The 25,735-nt window shown below is 47.8% G+C and overlaps 1 protein-coding gene across 2 annotated transcripts in view; it reads right to left on the minus strand.

Moving 5' to 3' along the window:
- Positions 1–25,735, minus strand: part of LOC134968589 (uncharacterized) — a 174,837-nt gene that overhangs the window by 9,130 nt on the left and 139,972 nt on the right. The window contains exons 10-12 of one of the 2 annotated variants that reach the window (XM_063944085.1): positions 18,718–19,035; positions 14,855–14,902; positions 14,440–14,688 (exon numbers count right to left, since the gene is read on the minus strand). In XM_063944085.1, the coding sequence (XP_063800155.1) occupies positions 14,440–14,688; positions 14,855–14,902; positions 18,718–19,035 (615 nt within the window). Of the gene's footprint in view, positions 1–11,066; positions 14,689–14,854; positions 14,903–18,717; positions 19,036–25,735 lie in introns of those variants that run through there. The other variant, XM_063944084.1, reaches the window with a different exon arrangement.

Below are 25,735 nucleotides of genomic sequence, written 5' to 3' on the forward strand. Positions count from 1 at the left end.
GCCAACCGTTGTGATTTGCCCAGGCCCCACAGCGAAGCCAGTGAACGGATTCCCATGGAAAGTGCAGTAAGATCAACCCAGGCGATACAGCCACAGGGCGCAAATGAGGCCACCACTTGACTTAGATGGCTAGCCAGATAATAGAGTTTGATATCGGAAAATCCTCGGCCTCCCGCGGAGCGGGGGAGCCGAAGTACATTAAAGGCAATCCGTGGGGGTTTGTCGTTCCATACAAACTTCACAAATGAGGCTTGGGCATCTCTGAGGACCCCCTCTGGGACCCTCACAGGTAGAGTTTGGAAGAGATCTAGAAGTTGTGGCATAGCTGTCATTTTGAGGGCAATTATCCTACCCAGCCAGGATATGATGTGCGTCCTCCATCTTGTCAAATCCGATTTGATCTTGCTCAGTACCCGCGGAAAATTTTCAGAGTATAGGGAGTTATAATGAGAGGTAATATAGACACCTAGGTACTTGATCCTATTGGTCTGCCATCGTAGGTCATAGGAGGACTGCAGGGAGCGTTTGAGGTCTCCAGGAACATGGAGTAACATGGCTTCAGATTTAGAATAGTTTATCTTATATCCTGAAAGGGAACCATATTCCTCTATAATCCTATATAGGGTGGGTAGGGAAGACTGCGGCTGAGTGAGAGATAATAGTACATCGTCGAAGAAGAGCGAGATCTTAGACTCCTGTGAGCCCATCTGCACTCCCCGAACATTACCGGACCTCCTTATCATGGCTGCCAATGGTTCAATGACCATGGCAAACACCAGGGGGGAGAGAGGGCACCCCTGTCTAGTTCCATTAGCTAATGGGAAGGAGGGGGACAGTATCCCGTTGGTAAGGACTTTTGCTATTGGAGAGGAGTAGAGGGCAGAGACCCCGGTCAGAAATTCCTCCGATATCCCGAACGCCTGTAGAGTCTGAAATAAGAACGGCCAAAAGATACGATCGAACGCCTTCTCAGCGTCAAGGGAGAGGATAATAGATGGGGTTTGCCTGTTATTCAACAGATGAATAATGTCAATCGCTTTTCTAGTGTTGTCTCTGGCCTGGCGTCCTGGGATAAATCCCACCTGATCATAGTGTATCAGTTCAGAGAGCACACCATTAAGGCGGGTAGCCAAGATCTTTGCGTATATTTTAATGTCAAGATTCAATAAGGATATAGGGCGATAGTTAGCACAATTTCGTGGGTCTCTGCCTTCTTTATGGATGACTATTACTCTGGCCTCCAGCATAGTACTTGGGAATGGGGTACCATGTAGGGCTGCGTTAAACAGTACCCGTAGATGGGGGACCAACAAGGGGGCAAATTTTTTGTAATATGAGGCCGAGAAGCCATCAGGACCTGGGGCTTTAGAAGATTTAAGGTTTCTCAGGACGGCCAATATTTCTTCCTCTATTCAGTTCCACAGAGTCGGTGACAGATAGTTGAGGGAGATCGGCTCGGCGTAGGAATTCTGAAATTAACGCGTCAGGAGGGTCGGGGTTTGGGGCCTTGGGGTCTAAATTATATAGTTTGGTGTAATAATCCCGGAACACCCTGTTTATACCCCCTGGGTCATATGTAATTTCGCCAGATTCGGTATTTACCGCTAGGATATTATTACGGGATCTTTGTGCTCTAAGGCGAGAAGCCAAGATTCTGTCCGCTTTGTCGCCTTTCTCGTAGAAGGTCTGGTTAAGCCTCTGAAGAGTCTTTGCCGTACGTTCCGACAGAGAAAGTGACATTGCATTTCTAGCCTCTAGTAGGGGCTCTAGGTTAGATGGAGTAGGAGAGAGTTTATGCTGACGCTCGAGGGCCTGGAGTTTAGTAGAGAGGGAAAGGAAGCTAAGCTCCCAGGTTTTTTTAAGCCTAGCTGCCTGGCTAATCAAATGGCCACGTAGGACAGCTTTGTGTGCTTCCCACAGAGTGGTCGGGGAAATCTCCGGGAGATCATTGAGAAGGAAGTAATCGGCAAGGCAGTCTTTAATTTGAGTGGTAACTTCCTGGCTGTGTAAAATGGAGTCGTTCAGACGCCAGGAAACGGGGGGAGGGCGTGGGGTGATGGATTGGAGTTCGGCAGTGATTGGGCAGTGGTCAGACCAAATCATAGGGAGAATACAGGCAGATTTCAATTTGGAGGATATATCCCGGCTGAGCAGGATCATGTCAATTCTAGAGTAGGACTTGTGTACAGAGGAAAAGAAGGTGTAGTCTCTGGTCAGTGGTTCAGATACCCTAAAGGAGTCGAATAGTAAGTGGATTTTCAGAAGGTCTAGCAAAGCAAGAGACGCCAAAGTCGGACGGGGGCGGTGAAGAGACCGAGGATGGGGAGGAGAGGACCTATCTAGGGAGGCATCTAGTACCTCATTAAAATCTCCAGCCATTATGACCTCTCCCCTACCGAGTCTAGTCAAATGTGCACTCAGTCTCCCGAAGAATGTAGCTTGGCTTTGGTTTGGGGCGTAGATATTAACTAGGGTACATAGGCTATCATTTAGCTTCCCCACAAGAATAAGCCATCTACCTGCTTTATCTGCATGACTGTCCAGCAATTCAAACGTGAGGTGAGCAGCTATCAGAATGGAGACCCCCCTCTTCTTGTGTGTGGCATCACATGCATGAAACGTAAGGGGGTAAGCTTTGGATTTTAAATCAGGGTGTAGGGATTTCTTAAAATGGGTTTCCTGTAGGAAAACTAAATCCCCCTTGGCCTGCTTAAGGGAGAGGAATAACTTGGTGCGTTTGTTAGGGCTGTTCAAACCTTTGACGTTGTGCGAATAGACTTTAAGAGCCATGGCCGACCGGGTCTCGAAACGCTTCATCACCTCCCTCCAGACACCGCAACTCTATGAAAAACCAGGACAAAAACAGTATAAATGTATGTGATACATGGCTGATATTTATGCATAGACGGACAAAAAAAGAACACAGATACAAAGACAGAGATAGAAACAGGGAGGACAGAACATGGGAGAGACAGGGGAGAGAGGAAAGTTGGAGACCAGAAGAAACGGCATCTGGCCAAACGTGCCGGTCAGGGGGAAACCAAAGGGGGTCACCTAAGGTATCTAGCGAAATAACAGCGGCCAACCCAGGTTAATGCGCCTAGATGGCTGTGCCATGGGTACGGGGAGGCGGGACGGTGTTGGGACGAAAGCAGAGGGAAGCCACATCTTAATAAGATAGACACACATATAGGCAATATAAAATAAAAATATAAAATAATATTTAAGCAGGAACGGCCTCAGGTGTTGAGACCAGCAGAGGCGGATTTCCGTGTTGAGGGAACTCGTGTCCAGTCTCGGTTCAGGGAGCGTCTCGGAGTGTCGATCGACTCTACAGGAGGATCCTCATTTATCCGCTGCGGAGACTCAGACATGGTTGGAGACGGGGTAACGCCTAGGTTACGTAAGAGATCTTGAACTTCAGCTAGGTCCCTAGCCGAGTGGAGGCGGTTATGGTGCCATACAAGTATGCGGAAGGGGAATCCCCATCTATATCGAATGCCATTATCTCGGAGAGCCAGAGTAATGGGTCGGAATTCCTTTCTTTTAAGTAGTGTACTAGGAGCAATGTCCTGAAATATTTGAAGGGAATGTCCTAGAAAATTCAACTTGGGAAGCTTTCTGGCCTCCCGAAGCAAGTCCTCTTTAGCCGAATAATAGTGGCAGCGGAGAATAACATCTCTGGGTTGGGCTTGATCTTGAGAGCGGGGGCGAAGAGCCCTGTGGGCCCTATCCAACAGAAACTGATCTTCCGGAGTTGAGGGCGAGAGATGTACAAACAGTATCCTGAGGTAGCCGGGGAGAGATGCCATATCAACGTCCTCGGGGACCCCCCTGATACGAAGATTATTCCGGCGCGCCCGATTATCCTGGTCCTCCTGGTGTTCCAGGATTAGGCGCATTTCTTGCCTCAGGGTATGAACATCATCCTCCACCCCCTGCTGAAAAGCGACCACTTCGTCCATTTTAGACTCCAAGTGGTCCGTCCTGTCACCCAGATCTGTAATGTCGGCTTTAAGAGAGGTAATAGCTGTATGAACTTCCGCCTGTACCGCCTGAACAGATTTCCTCGTCTCCTTGATTTCGCGGAAAAGCAGGTGGAGATCCTTTCGGGTCAGAGGAGAATGGTCGGAGTCCTCCGAGTCTGAGACGTCAAGTTGTGACGTAGCCTCTTGTCCTGACGATTTGGTATTTGAGTAGGCAAATTTTTTCAGGCTCGGGGTCGCCGCTGCCCCCTGTTGCTTTTTGTTGCCTTTAGTTATGGTGAGCATGCGTGTGTATATGTTGGTTAGAGAGAATCACTGCATCAGTGTGTTTGAAAAAGTCCCGGTGGCGGGGATAGAGCAGCTTCAATATTATGACATAAGCGATCCCGAGACTCAGGGCAGGTTCCAATGAATCACATTATGAGAGAAAGAGTACCCGGCCTGCAGCCGGAATCAAATATAAGGGCTGCCAGAAGGTGGAGCTCCAGGCTCATATATCATAGGTGAAGCAGAGCAAAGCAAAAGATATTTGTGATGAAATCCTCTGCCGTGTTTAAGAACCAGGTCCAGGGGGTCCCCCCTGGGCTTAATTACTGTAAGTCTGGATGGGCTGGTCTGCTCTAGTGAACATGTGGTGGGGGGTAGTGAGATAATGTCGGGCGAGGAACTCCGAGCTCTACGATCACCCCACACTATTCCTGCAGGTTATTGGTGTATATTTGGGGCAAAATACAGGGATCAACAGAGAGGGGCTCCTATCTGCGGTCCAGCCGACATACAGGGTCCCCCAGTCTCACCTTCGGCCGCCGAGGGCCGCACCCGTGTCCCGAGCTCCCGAGCCAAGATGGCCGCCAGCAGCCAAGCGATCCCCTGCAGGCCTTCGTGAGGGGCACCTTAGGATATGGGAATATTTGGTACAGGCGACTCTAGTGCGGCGGGGGAGAGCCGCTTCCGACGTCAGTCACACGATGGGGGGGCCGGCCGCCTGCCTCCGGCAGATCACGGCAGTCGTCCCGGCAACCCCAGAGTTCCGTGCAGGCAGCCGCCCGCACCTGGTCTCTCTCCCCGCCGGACGAGCACGGGGCACCTCCCTACGCTTACGGAGCCTTCTGGCGGGATTTTAGTGTGGAGAGCAGGTCGCGGTGAGTCCCGATTCTCCCAGGCAGGTCCCGCAGCCCCAGTCCACCACGAGCGGGGTCTCCACCGAAATCCAGCCCCCGGCTTATGCACGACACCTAGGCCCCAACCCGCAAGGAGGCAGGAGGCCTCCCCCGGCTCCGGGACTCGTCGTGTCTGGTGCAGGGGGGATTATTGATGCGGCAGATGACAGGTGGATCAAGAGATGAGCCAGATAGAGGGTTATTACTAATAATTTCGGCCCAGATACCAGGAGCCAGTCTCTGGCACGTCTTACTAGCTTGCCTGCCAGGCCACGCCCCCGGAGGAAGGGAGTTTTAATTATCCCGTACTTGGACGATCTCCTGATAAGGGCGAGGTCCAGGGAGCAGTTGTTGGTCGGGGTAGCACTATCTCAGGAGGTGCTACAACAGCACGATTGGATTCTAAATATTCCAAAGTCACAGCTGGTCCCTACGACACGTCTACTGTTCCTGGGGATGGTTCTGGACACAGACCAGAACAAAGTGTTTCTCCCGGAGGAGAAAGCCAAGGAGCTGTCATCTCTAGTCAGAGGCCTCCTGAAACCAAAACAGGTGTCGGTGCATCACTGCACGCGAGTCCTGGGAAAAATGGTAGCTTCCTACGAAGCAATTCCATTCGGCAGGTTCCATGCAAGAACCTTTCAGTGGGACCTGTTAGACAAGTGGTCCGGATCGCATCTTCAGATGCATCGGTTGATAACCCTGTCTCCAAGGACCAGGGTGTCTCTGCTGTGGTGGCTGCAGAGTGCTCATCTTCTAGACGGCCGCAGATTCGGCATACAGGATTGGATCCTGGTGACCACGGATGCCAGCCTTCGAGGCTGGGGGGCAGTCACACAGGGAAGAAACTTCCAAGGGCTGTGGTCAAGTCAGGAGACTTCCCTACACATAAATATTCTGGAACTAAGGGCCATTTACAATGCCCTAAGTCAAGCAAGACCCCTGCTTCAAGACCAGCCGGTACTGATTCAGTCAGACAACATCACGGCGGTCGCCCATGTAAACCGACAGGGCGGCACGAGAAGCAGGATGGCGATGGCAGAAGCCACAAGGATTCTCCGTTGGGCGGAAAATCACGTGTTAGCACTGTCAGCAGTGTTCATTCCGGGAGTGGACAACTGGGAAGCAGACTTCCTCAGCAGGCACGACCTCCACCCGGGAGAGTGGGGACTTCATCCAGAAGTCTTCCAAATGATTGTAAATCGTTGGGAAAGGCCACAGGTGGACATGATGGCGTCCCGCCTCAACAAAAAGCTAAAAAGATATTGCGCCAGGTCGAGAGACCCTCAGGCGATAGCTGTGGACGCTCTAGTGACACCGTGGGTGTATTAGTCGGTTTATGTGTTCCCTCCTCTGCCTCTCATACCCACGGTGCTGAGAATAATACGAAGGAGAGGAGTAAGAACTATTCTCTTGGTTCTGGATTGGCCAAGAAGGGCTTGGTACCCAGAACTTCAAGGGATGGTATCAGAGGACCCATGGCCTCTGCCGCTCAGACAGGACCTGCTGCAGCAGGGGCCCTGTCTGTTCCAAGACTTACCGCGGCTGCGTTTGACGGCTTGGCGGTTGAACACCGGATCCTAAAGGAAAGGGGCATTCCGGAGGAAGTCATACCTACGCTGATTAAAGCTAGGAAGGATGTTACAGCAAAACATTATCACCGCATATGGCGAAAATATGTTGCTTGGTGTGAGGCCAGGAAGGCCCCAACGGAGGAATTTCAGCTGGGTCGATTCCTGCACTTCCTACAGTCAGGGGTGACTATGGGCCTAAAATTGGGGTCCATTAAGGTCCAAATTTCGGCTCTGTCAATTTTCTTCCAGAAAGAACTGGCTTCACTGCCTGAAGTTCAGACTTTTGTTAAGGGAGTGCTGCATATTCAGCCCCCTTTTGTGCCCCAAGTGGCACCTTGGGATCTCAACGTGCTGTTGAGCTTCCTAAAGTCGCATTGGTTCGAGCCACTTAAGACCGTGGAGTTGATATATCTCACGTGGAAAGTGGTCATGCTGTTGGCTTTGGCCAGGCGTGTGTCAGAATTGGCGGCTTTGTCATGTAAAAGCCCTTATCTGATTTTCCATATGGATAGGGCAGAATTGAGGACTCGTCCCCAGTTTCTCCCTAAGGTGGTATTTGCGTTTCACGTGAACCAACCTATTGTGGTGCCTGTGGCTACTAGGGACTTGGAGGACTCCAAGTTACTGGACGTAGTCAGGGCCTTGAAAATATATGTTTCCAGGACGGCTGGAGTCAGGAAAACTGACTCGCTATTTATTCTGTATGCACCCAATAAGATGGGTGCTCCTGCTTCAAAGCAGACTATTGCTCGCTGGATATGTAACACAATTCAGCTGGCGCATTCTGCGGCTGGACTGGCGCATTCTGCGGCTGGACTGCCGCATCCTAAATCTGTGAAAGCCCATTCCACGAGGAAGGTGGGCTCTTCTTGGGCGGCTGCCCGAGGGGTCTCGGCGTTGCAACTTTGCCGAGCAGCTACTTGGTCGGGGTCAAATACGTTTGCAAGATTCTACAAATTTGACACCCTGGCTGAGGAGGACCTAGAGTTCGCTCATTCGGTGCTGCAGAGTCATCCGCACTCTCCCACCCGTTTGGGAGCTTTGGTTTAATCCCCATGGTCCTTACGGAGTCCCAGCATCCACTTAGGACGTCAGAGAAAATAAGATTTTACTCACCAGTAAATCTATTTCTCGTAGTCCGTAGTGGATGCTGGGCGCCCATCCCAAGTGCGGATTGTCTGCAATACTTGTATATAGTTATTGTTAAACTAACGGGTTATTGTTGAGAAGCCATCTGTTGAGAGGCTTCGTTGTTTTCATACTGTTAACTGGGTATAGTATCACGAGTTGTACGGTGTGATTGGTGTGGCTGGTATGAGTCTTACCCGGGATTCAAAATCCTTCCTTATTGTGTCAGCTCTTCCGGGCACAGTATCCTAACTGAGGTCTGGAGGAGGGTCATAGTGGGAGGAGCCAGTGCACACCAGTTAGTCCTAAAGCTTTCTTTAGTTTGTGCCCAGTCTCCTGCGGAGTCGCTATTCCCCATGGTCCTTACGGAGTCCCAGCATCCACTACGGACTACGAGAAATAGATTTACCGGTGAGTAAAATCTTATTTTTAATATTCTCATATAAACAAATCAATACAAGAGTGCACCCACACAAGAGTCTTCTGTAAGCCAATTTTCTACTAAGTTTCCCTCTGACTCTGGGTGCACCACCAGGTATAAATGTTAGGAATTGTTCCTGTATACTGTTTTAATTCTGGTATTATACAATTTTGTCAGGACCTTTTGGACTGGTGCGGAATCATACCTTTTTTCTGAGATACACTATACAACCTACAGAAGATTTCCTCTAGATATCTGTGCATTATGGCCCAACGTCCAGCATATTACAATGTACGGCTTAAACGTAGGATGAAGCCAACGCATACATAATAATAGAGATATTAATTGCTGATGTTATATATTAATAGAACATTCCCGTCTACTTTTGTGAATCTTGACTTTAGAGGTGGAATTGCTGGCTCCTTTTTACTCCAGCGCACTGTTACATTCCCCCAAAAAAGATATTCCTGATGCCATTTTCTCAAATATATTACTCAAGGAAACATATAATGCTTGGTGGTTTATAAACAAAAAATTGAAGAGAGACTCACGCTCCTCTCCATTTAATACCCTTTGGGGCAACCCAGCCTTTACACCTGGTCTAGACATTGGTTTCAGGGCATGGAGGAAACTGGGAATAGCTTCCACTCGTGATGTGTTTGACCCGGAAGGCACTCTAATGTCCTTCTCAAAACTGAAAGATAAATCTGGTGTACATAATAAGCAATTCTATATGTACCTCCAGGCTCGGCACTTTATTCAAACATTGCCAGAAGCTATGTCCACTAAGGAGTTGCCTGATCCAATATGCTCTCTTGTCTCACTAGTACTAATCTGTATCGCTTGAAATTCTATTATTCTGATCTCAAAGTCAATGACAAAAGCAAGACTTGGCAGCACTCTTTGATAGGTTGGAGGAAGGATGTTCCAAATTTCCCTGATTTAGATGGCATACTGACACATATAACACCGATATTCAAACACCTCCACTCTGCCTCTCTTCAAGAGGTCTATTTTAAAACAATACATAGGACCTATGTTTCGCCTTCTCAGAGGAGGCCTATGTTACCTGATGACACTGGACGATGTCCAAAATGTACTACACCTGGCGCCTCCTTTCTCCATGGCTTCTGGCAATGCGGTAAGGTGGCTATATTTTGGCATAAGATTATGGGATTTATCAACCAGTTATTCTCATTGTCGTTACAAAAACTCCCTATAGCTTGTTTGCTGCATGATTTTACACCGTGGTGTCTGGGTCCTACTAAAAACATTTTGATCCCAGTTCTGAATGTAATACTAGCTGTGGCAAAAAAAAAAATGAATTTTAAAATACTGGATAGAGCGTACCTCCCCTTTTTTGCCAGAAACCACAAATATACTTCTTCGTCTTCTCTATTTGGAGAGGAGAGCTACCCTCCCCGATATTGAAAAAGGAGTTCTTCGCTTTAAAACAAAATGGGGTTACTACAGCTCTACTTTGGATGATGAAACACAAACATATATATATATATATATATATATATATATAAAAGCTATGAGGCTACTACCTTGTTCTTATACAGACAACTTGATTCCTCTCTCTGATTTTTGCTACCCTTAACTTCCCATGTGTCCCCAATTGTAGCCCATTATATGTTTTACAACTACATGCTACAGTTCAGCTGTATTTCTTGTTTGTCTCTATCCTCCCTGTCTGCGTCGTCCATCGTATGTCTCCTCCTGTGTCTTTTCCTCCCTCTTCTCCACTTGATTTCTTTAATTACTACTTCCCTTTCTTTCCAGTTATTTACGTAATAATTGGTATAATTGCTGCATTACTGTACAGTAGTATTTTTGCCCGAGTCCATGTTGTGGCTTTTTATTATCAATTTATGTCCACTTTAATATCGAATATTACTGGTATGCTGTTGTATGATGTTTTTGACTGATATTTCTTTGTTATTCGATCATTTTAGCTTTAAATACAGTATTTCCACACTTTACAGTCTTATTATGCATTATTTGTATATTGGGGGTCATTCCGAGATGATCAGAACTGTGCTAAATTTAGCACAGCTACGACCATGCACACTGACATGCGGGGAGACGTCCAGCACAGGGCTAGCCCGCCCCGCATGTCAGTGCTGGCCCGCCCCCTGCAGAAGTGCAAAGGCATCGCACAGCGGCGATGCCTTTGCATTTCCAGAGTAGCTCCCAATCAGCGCAGCTTTAGCGTGCTGGCCGGGAGCTACTCGTCGCTCCCCGGTCCGCACGTCTGCGAGTGACGTCACGCAGCTGCTGCGGACCGCCCGCACAACAGTCCGGCCATGCCTGCGTTGGCCGGACCGCGCCCCCTAAATGCCGCCATCCAGCCCCCTCCCTCCCAGCGACCGCCTCTGTCTCAGAGACAATCGCAAGGCAACGACGGCTGCCATGCGCCGGCGCACTGCGGTGCACTTCTGACCCGATCGCTGCGAGAAACTGCAGCGAGCAATCGAGTCGGAATGACCCCCATTATCCACTCGTATGGACTATTCCTTATTGTGTGCGTTTTATTACACCTACTGTTACTTCTTCCCTTTGTCACATATATATGGCAATGTACCTTAACTATGTATGTTCTGCTGACTTCAAATGAAAATAAAAATGTTATTCAAAACAATATAAGATAAAAAATAGAACATTCCCAGTGAGGATTAATTAATAGTGTACTTGAATATATATTAAATATATATATTATATATATATATATATATATAAACAATATATGCATTATTAATATGATTATATGCAAGTTTTTTTATTCAATACTTTTATTATTTTTGATTGTTTTCACATTACATCAAAGAAACCACATAAAAAAAGAAGAAAAAAAACAAAACACAAGACACAAGACAAAAAAAACAACACAGTAAATACGGTCTCAGAATGACCTTACAGTTTTCAAGAATCATAAAATATTGATATAGGCCCTCATTCCGAGTTGTTCGCTCGCAAGCTGCTTTTAGCAGCTTTGCACACGCTAAGTCGCCGCCTACTGGGAGTGAATCTTAGCTTCTTAAAATTGCGACCAACGGATTCGCATTATTGCGATTAGACCTCTCTTAGCAGTTTCTGAGTAGCTCCAGACTTACTCGGCATCTGCGATCAGTTCAGTGCTTGTCGTTCCTGGTTTGACGTCACAAACACACCCAGCTTTCGCCCAGACACTCCTCCGTTTCTCCAGCCACTCCCGCGTTTTTCCCAGAAACGGTAGCGTTTTTTCACACACACCCATAAAACGGACAGTTTCCGCCCAGAAACACCCACTTCCTGTCAATCACATTACGATCACCAGAACGATGAAAAAGCCGTGAGTAAAATACCTAACTACATAGCAAATTTACTTGGCGCAGTCGCAGTGCGGACATCGCAAATGCGCAGTAAGCGGAAAATCGCTGTGATGCGAAGAAAAATACCGAGCGAACAACTCGGAATGACCACCATAGATAATATCTCATATATTGAAGAAAAAATTATTATTGAGCGTGTTCATAATATCACCTCTGTTATATGCACTATGGCCACTAGGGGCCGCCCAACTAACCAAATGAATCCTTTGTGTGCCGCAAGCTGTCACAGCTGAAAGTGATAGTGCAGAGAGATGTTACAGACTGCTGCTAAGTAATTCAAAATACTGATCAGACTGTTTCAAACTTGCTGCATATGCAGAGAGGGTGCTGGGGAGAGAGAGAGTGTGGGGCCTTTCCTGTCATACTAACATTTGCGCCAGAGTTTTGACTATATAAATTATATGAAAAATACAAAGACTATGTTAAAAATATCTTCTTTGTATTATTCTAATAATTTTTATAGTCAAAACATGAACCCTTTGGCTCATACTGTATATTGTGTGTAAATCTGGCTCTGGTGCTTGTTAGTGCCTCCTGAGCCATCTACCTCCCCGGACGTCCCTGGTAGGGGTAGGTTTTTAGCAGGGTTGGGGGGGGGGGGGGGGGGGGGGGGAACAGTTGAAAGAAAAACAAAAAACATAAAATGCTTTTTTTTTTTGGTTTAAACCGTTTTTATGTTTAAACATTTTTTTTTGCATTAATGTTGTAATGAAAAAAACCAGTGAATCATTTATTAGAAACCTCGATCCACCCTGTGTTAATCCTTTCTAACATTAATAATGATATTAGGCTTCAATTTTGTTTATTTTACATATTTCAATAAAACCATTTTTTACTTCTTATTCCTATTACATTTGAATACTGTATATGTAGATAGACAACATATTAATGGTATCTGTTCACATGGTCGACCATGTTATGGTCGACAGTCATTAGGTCGACCACTATTGGTCGACACTGACATGGTCGACACATGAAAATGGTCGACACATGAAAGGTCGACACATGAAAGGTCGACATGCGGTTTTAAAAAAAAAATCTTTTGGGGAACTTTTCCATACTTTACAATCCACGTGGACTGCGATTGGAACGGTAATCTGTGCCGAGCGAAGCGAAGGCACCATGCCCGAAGCATGATGAGTGAAGCGAGCCATGCGAGGGGACGCGGTGCACTAATTGGGGTTCCCAGTCACTTCACGCAAAAAACGACACCAAAAAAAGTAAAAAAACTCATGTCGGCCTTTTCATGTGTCGACCATTTTCATGTGCCGACCATGTGTCCATGTCGACCATGTCAATGTCGACCATTCATTATGGTCGACCATTCATACCGGAACCCATATTACTACATACAAAGTACACTCATATATAGATGAAATTGAAAATAAGAACAAGTTAATGTTAAGCATTAGTCTTGCTTATTATAATTAAAAAAATGTGAATAGTATTACAAAATGCCAAAAACACTTTTCAGAGACACACACACACACACACACACACACACACACACACACACACACACACACACACACACACACGTTGAGTTAAGCATAAGCACGTGGCATTAAACATTCAGCATAAAAACACGATTTTTTTTGTATAATAGGCTTTTTATAATAAGTCACGGTGCCGTGCTTGTACTGACAGCATAATAAAAAAAAATTGTGGTTTGTAATGAAAAAAAAAAATGTGGTTTAAACCAGCCAATACCATTTCTAACGATCTTTCATATTCAAAATTGACTGGATTTTCTATCCTTTCGTTTGATTTCCACTTACTGTTGAATTAATAGGAATATCTATATGTAGAAAAGCCTAACGCTGCTCCTCACCTCAGTGGTGCCGCCGTTTGGGACACGGACGGACACCCCCCCTCCATGTACACTGCGCCCCCCACCATATACTGCCTCTGTATACACTGCATTTCCATATTCTGCACTCCCCACCAAATACTACCCCTATATACACACTGCACCCTCCATATAGTGCCCCATATATACATGGCACCCCCTCCTTCATATACTGCTCCCACCATATACTGCATACTGTGCACCATGCTTCTGAGGAAGGACTTGTATAGTCCGAAACGCGTGAAGCTGGTGGCGCTAGATTGTGAAGGGCTCTAGCTGTTTGACCTGGACTGTCGTCTTCTCCTGATGTGCTGTGGATTCCAGAGTTTCCTGTACCTTTTGGGAGGGTAACTTGGAGTACCAGATGCCAGCTAGCCCCATCCACTTCACATGTGGTTACATGCTCGTTTTAACTGTCAAATTGTGAGTGCTTAGTGTGAATAAATCTGTTGTCTTTTGTCAAACTGGTCTGTTCTATGATTTGTCTCTTCATACCGAGATAAAAACCATACCTTGAGAAGACATACAGAGAGAATTCACTTCAGACCCACTAAGCCCTTGCTGTCGGACTAAGAGAGAATCCTTCAGTCCATCGTTTTCTTATATGTAAGATTATATGGTGTTGCGCCCACCACTTTCCATTTTTCTTTGTATATTACATTGACCATAACTAATTTGAATTGGTCCTGGACCACCAACCCAGGGCACCCCTGCAAGTGTCCTGAGGCACCCCAGGGTTCCTAGGCACACAGTTTGGGAACCACTGCTATAATCCCTGATCCGGGTACTCTCTATCCTGATACTGTAACGAGATTCCACCATTAGCACAGAACGTTGTACAGAGGTAGATATAACTCGTTCTTGTCATAATTATTAGATCGTGTCCTATTACCCCAGTCTCAGAGTGAAAGTTTCCTCGATTGTCTGATAGTTATAACAGGCCTCACATCTGACTGTACAACTCCTGTCCGATTTCTCCGCTGTGAAGGTGACTGTGGAGAAGCTGCCGGAACCGTCCTCCAGGTCTCCGTTTTCTGTGTTACCCTCAATAGGATATGCTCCATTATACCAGGAGAACTCGCAGTCATCCGCGTTACATCCATCAACGTTACATCTAAGTGTGACATCATCACCCACTCGGGGGCTGTCCGTCAGACACTCAATTCCTCTTATAGTAAAGGGTTTCCTTTCAGCTCCTGTGGGGGAAAACAATATTACATTAGAAATGACTCGGTTACAGAGTAGGTTCTGAATCCACTTCAGTCTTGTGTGACACTGGTGGTCACTTACTGTATATTATTATGTGACTGAAAATAACACATCGGGAACCATGACAGTGTATCCAAATCCATTGTCACTTACTTGGTCTCTGTGATGAGTGTCTGCTTCCAACTACAGGGTCAGGTACGCCTGGCAATACAACAGAAACACAGACATGAGATATGATGATATACATAGAAAGGCTCCTCCGTGGTCAGATGATAACAGACACAGCCTTATTAGTAAGACCTCCATAAGTGGGGAGAGCGTTATGTAATGGGAGGATACGCCGCACAAGAGAAAATGTCAGATTGTAAGCTTATGTGTCTCCGTGTTAAATTGATTTATGTACCATTCAGTATATACTACTTACTCTGCATCCACCCCACCACTAATGACACCCATCCCACACATCACCCATCATTAGTGCTACTCCAGAGCTGCCTGGAGATCCAAGGGATACTCTGGGTAGACGCCCTGCAGCCTGTGGAGACGTCTGAAGTATCCTCAGGATGGTGACAGCTGAGATCTACTTCCTGAAGCTGACATGTCTGCCTCCTAGGCATGACATCATGGCATCACAGGTTTAGAGGTTGACTGCCGCCCTGTTACGGCACTGCTCGGGTATCTCTCACCATTTATTTTGTGTCTGCCACCCGTGCCGAGGGCAGTCTTTTCGTATGGGCTCAATGGGCCCTTGTACAAGGGCCCCAGGAGTATAAGGACCCTAGGCTGATAGCTGAGGGTCCCCTCTTTCCAGGGATACCAGATTTTTGAAAATCGGCCCTAGGGAGACGGAGATATCCGACTTCAAAGCAGTGGTCCCCATCCAAGTCTGTCAATTGCTCTTCCTAGCCAGCTATCTCGGGTTCAGTCTGACTTAGAATTTTGCTGTGGGTATACTCCAAAAGCTGCAACTCTCTCCTTGTAGTGGGCACTGGCAACTTGTCTCTACTATGCCCAGAACCAGAGATTTCAGCATCCAAGCAGCTGGTCCCTGCTCCAGCTCCACACGCCTGGTATGCAGTTTTATATTTTTCGTTGTTGGATTGCTCTAGCTCCTGAACTCTAATCCCCGAGTCCCCAGCACCTCATGAAAGGTGGGACTCTTTAGTGTTTATTTCCATTAAAGCTTAGAAATCTATTTTCAGGAACTTGAGATATCTGCAGTCAAGCAAGCTGCCCTCCCACCAGAAAAATGATGAATATTAAGCCCACTCCACTATCCACTGCTCCCCTGTGTATTAAACACCCCCTACTACCCTGGAACTCATGTACTAGGTACAGCCCAATGCCCCAACTACAGTTTAGTGTATTCCCTCCAGCCCCATCTGTGCAGTAAAGGAGTAATTAGATCCAGGTCCTATATGCTGAGTGGAAGATAGAACACCCCCTACCGCCTGGGGTACATCAAAGCTCCCACTGATAGCACCACCCACCCCTACCACTGGAGGGTGGGTAGGGGGACCAGTGCATTGCTGTGCCCAGGGGCCTACACTGCTGTTAAGATGGCCCTGCCCGTGGCTGCGCTAGGACCTCATAGGTCATAGGGCAGTGTACTAAACCTGGGATGCCGTTATGTCATGCCTAGGGGCGGGGCCACCGGCTTTAGTAAGTGGATCTCTGCGCAGACCATACCTGTATACTCGAGTATCCAGTGATCTAATGTCACAGTCATACTATTAGAACTTAAAGTATATTGAACACTATGGGCACGTGGATGACAAACCGTGCTGCACTGCAGGTGGGGCAGATGTAAATATGCAGAGAGGTTTAGATTTGGGAGAGGTGTGTCCAAACTCAGGGTCTGATTCAGAGATGGATGCAACTGGCACTGCGACTCTGTATGCAGCGGCTGTGCGGAAAAATGCAGCAGCCAGCATCTTGAGTAATAATATGCCCACCTGTGGCTTCTCTGATCCGCTGCCTGCATCCGATAATGTAGCATCAGGCATCTGAGTAACCCCTAATTCATTTACTCCCTTATATTGCGACCATTTCTCTTCTTTCGTCTATCACCCATCCAAGACCACTTCTCTTTCTTCTCCAATCACCCACCCGAGACGACTTCTCTTCCTTCCCCTATCACCCACCCAAGGCCACTTCTCTTCCGTGCCCTATCACCCACCAAAGACCACTACTCTTCCTTCCCCTATCACCCACCCAAGACCACTTCTCTTCCTTCCCCTATCACCCACCCAAGACCACTTCTCTTCCGTACCCTATCACCCACCAAAGACCACTTCTCTTCCTTCCCCTATCACCCACCCAAGACCACTTCTCTTCCTTCCCCTATCACCCACCCAAGACCACTTCTCTTCCTTCCCCTATCACCCATCCAAGACCACTTCTCTTCCTTCCCCTATCACCCATCCAAGACCACTTCTCTTCCTTCCCCTATCACCCATCTAAGACCACTTCTCTTCCTTCCCCATCATCCACCTGTGGAAAAACCCAGATTTCCCACTGGGACACTGCTAGTCTTACTTTTGCTTGTGGATTGAAAATAGTATTGGGATGGTTTCAGATGTCATTGTCTAATTGTTGTGCCCCTCTGGGCACCCAATGGTAAAATTTTTATACACGACTATTAGCTTGTTTGCATATCTCCAAGTGAGACATCATGTACACCTCCCTTGAAGACCTGTGTCTCCATAGCCGTCCATAGTGCTCTTTTGAAGGTTATTATGTGTTATTTATAACATTTTGGTCAATGCTAACCAGATCACTTCCCAAATTGTGATCTTAAGTGGGAGGCTGACTGTGGGAGCCAGTGACATGTAAAAGTACATTGCATAAAAGGTTATTGAATACGCTGCAGTACATACACATACACTTATCCTCAAATTGTGCCTGATAGCCCCATTTGGTGCACAATGGACTCTGTGACGAAGCCTCGCCATGCATCCGGAATGTGCAGCTTAATGTGACAAAAGTACAATGCACGAGGACCATGTGTGCGACTCGGAGGCTAAGCTGGGTAAAAAGGAATAAGTCGGAGGACTGATACGAGTGAGCCGTTCCATGCATTGTGGCAGACCACTTTGTGTTTTATCTGTGACTTTATACCAACTCCATTGCAACAAACATACTAATCCTAAGCACCGAGGACACTATGGGAAACTTTGGTTACAGCTACGATGCAATACAGATGCTAAATTCAGAAATAAGTATAAAAGTCTGGGAATTGCTATAATTGTATTGTACGTCATATAAAGCAAAAAAACATGTATGAGGACACAATTGTATACTCATAAACATAGGCTTGTAACAGTACAAGTACACATAATAACACACAAGCTGGCGAGAAGGTTGTGTCCAGCAGAACCTATACGTCTGACACCCCTGATCTCATCATAAACACTAAATGGGTATCCAATTAAAGGTGAAAAAACATCAGCACTTTTTTCTGATGTATCACCAATATTTGTTTTTATAGGCTATCCAATTAGGATCTTCCGTAATAAAAAAAAAAAAAAAAAAAGCTTTCATCCCAAAAATACAGATTACGTTTAGAAAGTGCCATGTGCCGATTCTAAATTCTGGGCCCCACTTTGGGGGGTATCCAATTAGCCGCAGTAACTTACCACGGCTAATTGTCCTGACAGGGGCTACCCAATTAGCCCCGATAAACCGGCATGAGACGCAGGTTATATGGGATTTTGTTTTGTGTGCGAAACCAAATCCGCCGGTGACAGCCCAGTTTTCATGCGAAAATGGGGATGTTTCTACCGAAAACACACAGGTTTCACTGAACCTGTGTGTATTATCCTTGAGCCATATTTGTAAAGGTCTAGGAGTGAATTGCTAATATGGAAGCTGGCACTTGGGCTCCTGCGATACCTATATATTATTTTAGTGCAGGCGTGCTGCCTTTAGGCTATGGGAGTCTATATTTGTGATGGAGCCGTTTCTGTGTATAGCGTAGCACAAGTATAGAAGTAGTAACAAGAGAGACATCTTACCTGTGAGGCATAGATCATAATGTATCTGTCTGACGGTCTTAGTGACCGCATGTGTCACCTCGCACCGGATGGACGTGTTATGGTCACTCTGCTCAGGAGTAAATCTCAGGGTGCTAGAACAAGTATATAAACTGTCTTCCCCAATCCGCAGATCTGATGATGTCTCAGCGCTATTGGGAAACGTGCTAAATCCTTTATACCATCGCACTATAATGTCTTTTGGGGAGAAGCCAGATATCGTTGTTGTAAGTGAGACGTCCTTCCCCGCTTTAGGCATCGCCGGATGGACAACAATAGTTGATAATGAGGGTGGAATATCTGCAGCAGAAGAAGTTAGAATGCATCAGTTATATAATGTCCGGACTGTAGATAATACCTAGTAGGTGTCAGGACTAAATGCGTCATGTACAGCACAGTATCAATTCTCCATGTGTGTACTGAGTGCCAACAAGGAGGCTGCCTTACTCATCCATCACCTACTGCAGGGATTCCCAACCACAGTCCTCAAGGCACGCCAACAGTCCAGGTTTTAAGGATAGCCATACTTGAGCACAGCTGACTTAATTGGTACCGCTATTGTTTTAATTAAACCCTCATGGATAGCACTAAAACCTGCACAGTTAGTGTGCCATGGGGACCGAGGTTGGGAATCCCTGACCTACTGCATTACTCATCCATCACCTACTGCAGGGATTCCCAACCACAGTCTTCAAGGCACGCCAACAGTCTAGGTTTTAAGGATAGCCATACTTACTGCCATACTGTGTTCTCCATCCGGATTTATTACACAGCCCTATCCAGGTGAACACAGCACTGATTAACAAGCTGCATTTGCAAGTGAAACCCTGGAGAAAACTACATTCTGAAGATGGATGGCTGCATGTCAGTGAGTTAATGCCTAACACTCCTCTACACTGCATCTAGTGCCTGATTCAGCATGCGACGCATCCGAGATGCGACTGCATACTTCTGAATCCCGGCCCAGACAGGGAGATGTGATCACATTTCAGTAATGCGATCGTCTCTGCCTGACTGACAGGCAGAGGCATTCGCGGGGCGGTGACGCAGCGTTGCAGAGGCTGTGCAGTGAAAATGGGGTCTGGGACGTTTTTGAGGCTGCTGTGTGACGCCACCACTGCGACGGGAAACATGGCCAATCTGTGTCTGCCTCCGCAGCCTGGTACTGTGCGAGACGGCACGCTGTGATCACGTCTCTATGTATAACATCAGGGAGCAGCAGCAATTGTCACTATTCTAACTTCCTCGTCTTCAGAAGCTTCTAAATAATAAGAATTTACTCACCGGTAATTCTATTTCTCGTAGTCCGTAGTGGATGCTGGGGACTCCGTAAGGACCATGGGGAATAGACGGGCTCCGCAGGAGACTGGGCACTCTAAGAAAGATTTAGGACTACCTGGTGTGCACTGGCTCCTCCCCCTATGACCCTCCTCCAAGCCTCAGTTAGGACACTGTGCCCGGAAGAGCTGACACAATAAGGAAGGATTTTGAATCCTGGGTAAGACTCATACCAGCCACACCAATCACACCATATAACTCGTGATAGGAACACTGGTTAACAGTATGATAACAAAAGGAGCCTCTGAACAGATGGCTCGCAATAACAACCCGATTTGTGTAACAATAACTATTTACAAGTATTGCAGACAATCCGCACTTGGGATGCGCGCTCAGCATCCACTACGGACTACGAGAAATAGAATTACCGGTGAGTAAATTCTTATTTTCTCTAACGTCCTAGTGGATGCTGGGGACTCCGTAAGGACCATGGGGATTATACCAAAGCTCCCCAACGGGCGGGAGAGTGCGGATGACTCTGCAGCACCGAATGAGAGAACTCCAGGTCCTCCTCAGCCAGGGTATCAAATTTATAGAATTTTGCAAACGTGTTTGCCCCTGACCAAGTAGCAGCCCGGCAAAGTTGTAAAGCCGAGACCCCTCGGGCAGCCGCCCAAGATGAGCCCACCTTCCTTGTGGAATGGGCTTTTACTGATTTAGGCTGCGGTAGTCCTACCGCAGAATGCGCCAGCTGAATAGTGCTACAAATCCAGCGCGCGATAGTCTGCTTAGAAGCAGGAGCACCCAGCTTGTTGGGTGCATACAGGATAAACAGCGAGTCAGTTTTCCTGACTCCAGCCGTCCTGGAAACATATATTTTCAGGGCCCTGACTACGTCCAGAAACTTGGAATCCTCCAAGTCACTAGTAGCCGCAGGCACCACAATAGGTTGGTTCAAGTGAAAAGCTGATACCACCTTCGGGAGAAAATGAGGACGAGTCCTCAACTCTGCCCTATCCATATGGAAAATCAGATAGGGGCTTTTACTGGACAAAACCGCCAATTCTGACACACGTCTGGCCGAAGCCAGAGCCAACAACATAACCACTTTCCACGTGAGATATTTTAAATCCACAGTCTTAAGTGGCTCAAACCAATGTGATTTTAGAAACTCCAAGACCACATTGAGATCCCAAGGTGCCACTGGGGGCACAAAAGGAGGCTGAATATGCAGAACTCCCTTGACAAAAGTCTGAACTTCAGGCAGTGAAGCCAGTTCTTTCTGGAAGAAAATCGACAGGGCCGAGATCTGGACTTTAATGGACCCCAATTTGAGGCCCAAAGTCACACCTGCTTGCAGGAAATGTAGGAATCGACCCAGTTGAAATTCCTCCGTTGGGGCCTTCTTGGCCTCACACCAAGCAACATACTTCCGCCAAATGCGGTGATAATGCTTTGCGGTGACATCCTTCCTGGCTTTGATCAGGGTAGGGATGACTTCCTCCGGAATGCCTTTTTCCTTTAGGATCCGGCGTTCAACCGCCATGCCGTCAAACGCAGCCGCGGTAAGTCTTGGAACAGACAGGGTCCCTGCTGCAGCAGGTCTTGTCTGAGCGGCAGAGGCCAAGGGTCCTCTGCAAGCATCTCTTGAAGTTCCGGGTACCAAGCTCTTCTTGGCCAATCCGGAGCCACGAGAATAGTTCTCACTCCTCGCCTTCTTATTATTCTCAGTACCTTGGGTATGAGAGGCAGAGGAGGAAACACATAAACCGACTGGTACACCCACGGTGTCACTAGAGCGTCCACAGCGATCGCCTGAGGGTCCCTTGACCTGGCGCAATACCTTTTTAGCTTTTTGTTGAGGCGGGACGCCATCATGTCCACCTGTGGTTTTTCCCAACGGTTTACCAGCATTCGGAAAACTTCTGGATGAAGTCCCCATTCTCCCGGGTGGAGGTCGTGCCTGCTGAGGAAGTCTGCTTCCCAGTTGTCCACTCCCGGAATGAATACTGCTGTCAGTGCTAGCACATGATTCTCTGCCCATCGGAGAATCCTTGTGGCTTCTGCCATTGCCCTCCTGCTTCTTGTGCCGCCCTGTCTGTTTACATGGGCGACCGCCGTGATGTTGTCTGATTGGATCAGCACCGGCCGGTTCTGAAGCAGGGGTCTTGCTTGACTTAGGGCATTGTAAATGGCCCTTAGCTCCAGAATATTTATGTGCAGCGAAATCTACTGATTTGACCACAGTCCTTGGAAATTTCTTCCCTGTGTGACTGCCCCCCAGCCCCGAAGGCTGGCATTCGTGGTCACCAGGACCCAGTCCTGTATTCCGAATCTGCGGCCCTCCAGTAGATGAGCCCTCTGCAGCCACCACAGCAGCGACACCCTGGTCCTTGCCGACAGGGTTATCCGCTGTTGCATCTGGAGATGGGACCCGGACCATTTGTCCAACAGGTCCCACTGGAAAGTCCTTGCGTGGAACCTTCCGAATGGAATTGCCTCGTACGAAGCTACCATATTTCCCAGGACTCGTGTGCATTGATGTACTGACACCTGTCCCGGCTTTAGGATGTCTCTTACTAGAGTTGACAACTCCTCTGCTTTTTCCACTGGAAGAAACACTCTTTTCTGGTCTGTGTCCAGAATCATTCCCAGGAACAGAAGACGTGTCGTCGGGACCAGCTGTGACTTTGGAATATTGAGAATCCAGCCGTGCTGTTGTAGCACTTCCCGAGAAAGTGCTACCCCCACTACCAACTGTTCCTTGGACCTCGCCTTTATCAGGAGATCGTCCAAGTACGGGATAATTGAAACTCCTTTCTTGCGAAGGAGTATCATCATTTCGGCCATCACCTTGGTAAAGACCCTCGGTGCCGTGGATAACCCAAACGGCAGCGTCTGGAACTGATAGTGACAGTCCTGTACCACAAATCTGAGGTACTCCTGGTGAGGAGGATAAATGGGGACATGAAGATACGCATCCTTGATGTCCAGGGAGACCATGTAGCCCCCCTCCTCCAGGCTCGCAATAACCGCCCTGAGCGATTCCATCTTGAACTTGAACCTTTTGATATAAGTGTTCAAGGATTTTAAATTTAAGATGGGTCTCACCGAACCGTCCGGTTTCGGTACCACAAACATTGTGGAATAGTAACCCTTTCCTTGCTGAAGGAGGGGTACCTTGACAATCACTTGCTGTGAATACAGTTTTTGAATAGCCACCAACACTGCCTCCCTGGCAGAGGGAGTTGCCGGTAAGGCAGATTTTAGGAAACGGCGGGGGGGGGGGGGAGACGTCTCGAATTCCAGCCTGTACCCCTGAAGTACTACTTGAAGGACCCAGGGATCCACCTGTGAGAGAGCCCACTGTGCGCTGAAATTTTTGAGACGGGCCCCCACCGTACCCGGGTCCGCCTGAGCAGCCCCAGCGTCATGCTGTGGACTTACCGGACGCAGGGGAGGACTTCTGCTCTTGGGAACTAGCTGTGTGTTGCAGCTTTTTTCCTCTACCTTTGCCTCTCGGCAGAAAGGATGAGCCTCTAGCCCTCTTGCTTTTCTGGGGCCGAAAGGACTGTACCTGATAATACGGTGCTTTCTTTTGCTGTGGGGCAGCCTGTGGCAAAAAGGTCGATTTCCCAGCAGTAGCTGTGGACACGAGGTCCGAAAGACCATCCCCAAACAGTTCCACCCCCTTATAGGGCAAAACTTCCATGTGCCGCTTTGAGTCGGCATCGCCTGACCATTGCCTAGTCCATAACCCCCGTCTGGCGGCAATGGACATAGCGCTTACTCTAGATGCCAGCCGGCAAATATCCCTCTGTGCATCACGCATGTATAAGACTGCATCTTTTATATGCCCCAGCGTCAGCAAAATATTGTCCCTATCCATGGTATCAATATTATCCAAAAGGGAATCTGACCACGCAGCAGCAGCACTGCACATCCAGGCTGATGCAATCGCTGGTCGCAATATAATGCCCGAGTGTGTGTAAATAGCTTTTAGGGTAGCTTCCTGCTTTCTATCAGCAGGTTCTTTCAGGGTGGCCGTATCCGGAGACGGTAGTGCCACCTTCTTTGACAAGCGTGTCAGCGCCTTGTCTACCCTAGGGGGTGTTTCCCAACGTGACCTATCCTCTAGCGGGAAGGGGTACGCTGCCAATAATCGTTTTGAAATTATCAATTTCTTATCGGGGGAAGTCCACGCTTCCTCACACACCTCATTTAATTCCTCAGATGCAGGAAAAACTACAGGTAGTTTTTTCTCACCAAACATAATACCCTTTTTTGTGGTACCTGGGGTATTATCAGAAATGTGTAAAACATTTTTCATTGCCTCAATCATGTAACGGGTGGACCTATTGGAGGGTACACTAGTCTCATCACCGTCGACACTGGAGTCGGTATCCGTGTCGACGTCTGTATCTGTCACCTGAGGTAGCGGGCGTTTTAAAGCCCCTGATGACATTTGAGACGCTGGAACAGGCACAAGCTGTGTAGCCGGCTGTCCTATGTCGTCAAACCTTTTGTGTAAGGAGTTGACACTTTCACGCAATTCCTTCCATAAGTCCAGCCACACCGGTGTCGACCCCTCAGGGGGTGACATCCCATTCACAGGCATTTGCTCCGCCTCCACATAATTTTCCTCCTCATACATGTCGACACAGCAGTACCGACACACAGCAGACACACAGGGAATGCTCTCACAGAGGACAGGACCCCACAAAGCCCTTTGGGGAGACAGAGGGAGAGTATGCCAGCACACACCAGAGCGCTATATATCACAGGGATATTACCTATAGAAGTGTGTTTTCCCCTTATAGCTGCATAAAAACGTTATACTGCGCCTAATTTGTGCCCCCCCCCTCTCTTTTTTACCCTTTTCTGTAGTGCAGGACTGCAGGGGAGAGCCAGGGAGCTTCCTTCCAGCGGAGCTGTGAGGGAAAAATGGCGCCAGTGTGCTGAGGGAGAAGGCCCCGCCCCTTTTTCGGCGGGCTTTCTCCCGCTATTTTAATGTATCTGGCAGGGGTTAATATACACCTATATAGCCCCTGGGGCTATATATGGTGTTAGTGTGCCAGCCAAGGTGTAAATATTGCTGCTCAGGGCGCCCCCCCCCAGCGCCTTGCACCCATCAGTGACCGCAGTGTGTGGTGTGCATGAGGAGCAATGGCGCACAGCTGCAGTGCTGTGCGCTACCTTGGAGAAGACAGAAGTCTTCAGCCGCCGATTTTCTGGACCACCTTCTTGCTTCTGGCTCTGTAAGGGGGACGGCGGCGCGGCTCCGGGAACGGACGACGAGGTCGGGTCCTGTGTTCGATCCCTCTGGAGCTAATGGTGTCCAGTAGCCTAAGAAGCCCAAGCTACCACCACTTAGGTAGGTTCGCTTCTTCTCCCCTTAGTCCCTCGATGCAGTGAGCCTGTTGCCAGCAGGTCTCACTGAAAATAAAAAACCTTCTTTCTAGGAGCTCAGGAGAGCCCCTAGTGTGCATCCAGCTCAGCCGGGCACAGAAATCTAACTGAGGCTTGGAGGAGGGTCATAGGGGGAGGAGCCAGTGCACACCAGGTAGTCCTAAATCTTTCTTAGAGTGCCCAGTCTCCTGCGGAGCCCGTCTATTCCCCATGGTCCTTACGGAGTCCCCAGCATCCACTAGGACGTTAGAGAAAAGAGGTATTATAGGAGCAATAACCCTTTATATATATATATATATATATATTTAGATAT

The sequence above is a fragment of the Pseudophryne corroboree genome, chromosome 11 (assembly GCF_028390025.1).
Source record: "Pseudophryne corroboree isolate aPseCor3 chromosome 11, aPseCor3.hap2, whole genome shotgun sequence".
NCBI lineage: Eukaryota > Metazoa > Chordata > Amphibia > Anura > Myobatrachidae > Pseudophryne > Pseudophryne corroboree.